The 2,500-nt window shown below is 39.1% G+C and overlaps 2 protein-coding genes across 2 annotated transcripts in view; both read left to right on the top strand.

The window, feature by feature from the left end:
* Window positions 1-279, top strand: part of LOC147466635 (uncharacterized) — an 847-nt gene extending 568 nt beyond the window's left edge. The window contains exon 3 of the mRNA XM_086534914.1: window positions 1-279. This exon is cut by the window's left edge and continues 150 nt beyond it. Within this exon, the coding sequence (XP_086391040.1) occupies window positions 1-120 (120 nt within the window). The 3' untranslated portion in view covers window positions 121-279.
* A 1,910-nt stretch (window positions 280-2,189) lies between these two features.
* The window catches only part of LOC122248995 (uncharacterized), an 896-nt gene continuing 585 nt past the window's right edge, over window positions 2,190-2,500 (top strand). The window contains exons 1-2 of the mRNA XM_043009473.2: window positions 2,190-2,229; window positions 2,374-2,500. The exon at window positions 2,374-2,500 is cut by the window's right edge and continues 14 nt beyond it. Coding sequence (XP_042865407.2) covers window positions 2,218-2,229; window positions 2,374-2,500 — 139 coding nt within the window. The 5' untranslated portion in view covers window positions 2,190-2,217. The remainder of the gene's footprint in view (window positions 2,230-2,373) is intronic.

Below are 2,500 nucleotides of genomic sequence, written 5' to 3'. Positions count from 1 at the left end.
GACAACGGCGACGGTCTCGTAGCTGAGGTCACCTACGAGGGCGAGGCTCAGTACCCCGAGTACAAGCCCACCTACAAGCCCGCTCCCTACCACGCTCCCCCGAAGTACCCCGTGTACTAAGCGTGCACACTCAAGCACAACACACTTTCCCTCTATCTCAACCCATCCATCATATGTGCCAAAGCATAACCAATGAGTTCTGCTTGACACTGCATAGATGGGCTAAGAATATGTGATATTATTTAGATTTCCTTTTATAATAAAATATATCCAAAAGAACCTACGCAGCTTGAATCCTTCACCATAACAAAAGTGCCAATCAAAATATTGTTCACTTTATAGACTGGAAAATCCTATCAAATAATCGTTTACAAGCTATGACCCTAATTTGATTGACAGTGATCTATTGACTTACTGGCAACCGCAACATGTGACAGCGACACGTGGCTTTTCTCTTTCTTTCTTCCTCTTTTATTCAATTACTCCTTATCAATCGTCTATTTTCTATTTTCTTATCTCTCTATCTTTATTCAATTATCTTTTTTTCTGCTTCATTCCCTTTTCACTTCCTCTTTCTATTCATTTTCATGTTCCTTTTCTTCTCTCGCATCCTCACTTTTCCTCCCTATTCTCCTTCTCCTTCTCTTCCCTAAACCTTCTCTCTTCATTCTCCTGATGTTTTCCCTCCTCCTCCTCCTTCTTCCTTTTAACCATCTTCTTCTACTACCTCTCCTCCTGCTTCTCCACCACCACCCCCTCCTCTTCTTCCTCCTCCTCCTCCTCCTCCTTCCCTTCCTTCTCCTCCCTACTTCCACCTTTCCCCTTCCACCCTCAACCCCTCCTCACTCCCACTCCCACTCCCACAACCCCTACTCACTTTCCTCTACTCCCTTCACCCCACCCCCCAACCCCACCCCTTCCTCTACCTGTACCTATCGCCTCCAGGGACACAGGTAAAAGGTGACTGAGACGTCAGAGAAATGTAGACAGTTCTATTGAATTGTTAACAGTGACAGTTCAATCCAAGGTTAAGAAGAAATGACTTTATTTCTTGTTACGTTTGATACCTTTATTGCAACTGTTTTATTGATTCCCTTATTTAGCTATCAACTTATTCAGTTATATATATATATATATATATATATATATATATATATATATATATATATATATGTATGTATGTATGTATATATATATATATATATATATATATATATATATATATATATGTATGTATGTATGTATATTAGTTAACTGTCTATTTATTCAGCTATCTAGTTATCTATCAGTATATCTCAAATGTTGAGTGGATTGCATCTGGTGGTGATTTTGTGAGTGTGTGAACGTGCGTGACATAAATGGTTACCTTTATATATAAATAAGCAATCTATATAACTTCCCATGATATAAAGTGTTTAGGTGTATGTGCAGTCTTTTTAACCATGCCTTTTTATCATTTCATTGTGAATTTCTCCATAAACTAGTATCAGCCAATGCAAGTGTTCTAATGTGGGGGAAATGAAATGATGCACTCAAAATTTGAAATGAAATGAGAAAAGTTATCATCAATGAATCGTTTCTCTATGGTCGATGGCAAGGTATTTCTCTTATTTTCTTCTCCTCTTTATGGGCAGCCTGTTGTTGTTGTTGTTTTTTCTAATTCTATCACTAGTTAGTTTCTTTGTTTCTATTTAATTCATGTCGTTATTACTCACTTCTACCCATTTCGTCAATTGTTAATGTCAGTACTATTTTCATTCATTGCATCTCTACTTATCTTAATTACTATTTTCACTCGTTACTATGTATTTTCATTGCTGCTATTTGTTGTTGTTTCATTAGCAATACATCAGAAAGGAACAGATAAGCAAAATAAATTACTGGAAATGTATCGTTCTTCCTAATACCTGCTTCGTTTATATTGTTTGTTTGTTTGTTTCTCTTGATTCAACATAGTAAAATCTTTTAGCATTCCCCATTACTACTACTTTTCACATTCAATATCTCTAAAACTGTTCATTCAATTGGCTCGAACACACGTGGTTGAGATTAACCCGCCCATAAGGGATTGCGTCATAGCATACCCAAATGAGGTGACTCCTCCCCCTCCCCCTTCCCCCCTCACTAGGGTAAGCGTCTGACCCTGAACCCACCCATTAGAGGTTGTGGACCACTATATATACGGTCGAGACAGTGCCTTGCTATCAAACATTAACCATGTCTCTGAAGGTACACAAGTTCTACCTTCTCCAGTATCTCAGAATCGAAAGTTCAAAAGATTATTGAAAAGAAACTTATGTTATGAAACTGCTTTTATATATCTAGGGTTGTCCGAGCTGTTATCAGACTCCAAATTTCTGTGTCGCTTTTCAGGTGATCCTCGTAGCGTGTGTGGCCGTGGTGGCTCTGGCCGATAAGGCTCCCGTGTACCCAAAGTACGCAGCACCCACGTACCACGCTCCCGAACCGGTGTACCATGCCCCATCACCATACAAGCAGC

The sequence above is a fragment of the Penaeus japonicus genome, unplaced genomic scaffold (assembly GCF_977035675.1).
Source record: "Penaeus japonicus unplaced genomic scaffold, GWHDUDI00000001_assembly GWHDUDI00000042, whole genome shotgun sequence".
Taxonomy (NCBI): Eukaryota; Metazoa; Arthropoda; class Malacostraca; order Decapoda; family Penaeidae; genus Penaeus; species Penaeus japonicus.
The sequence above is the reverse complement of the archived record's forward strand: the minus strand, read 5'-3'. Positions and strand labels throughout refer to the sequence as shown.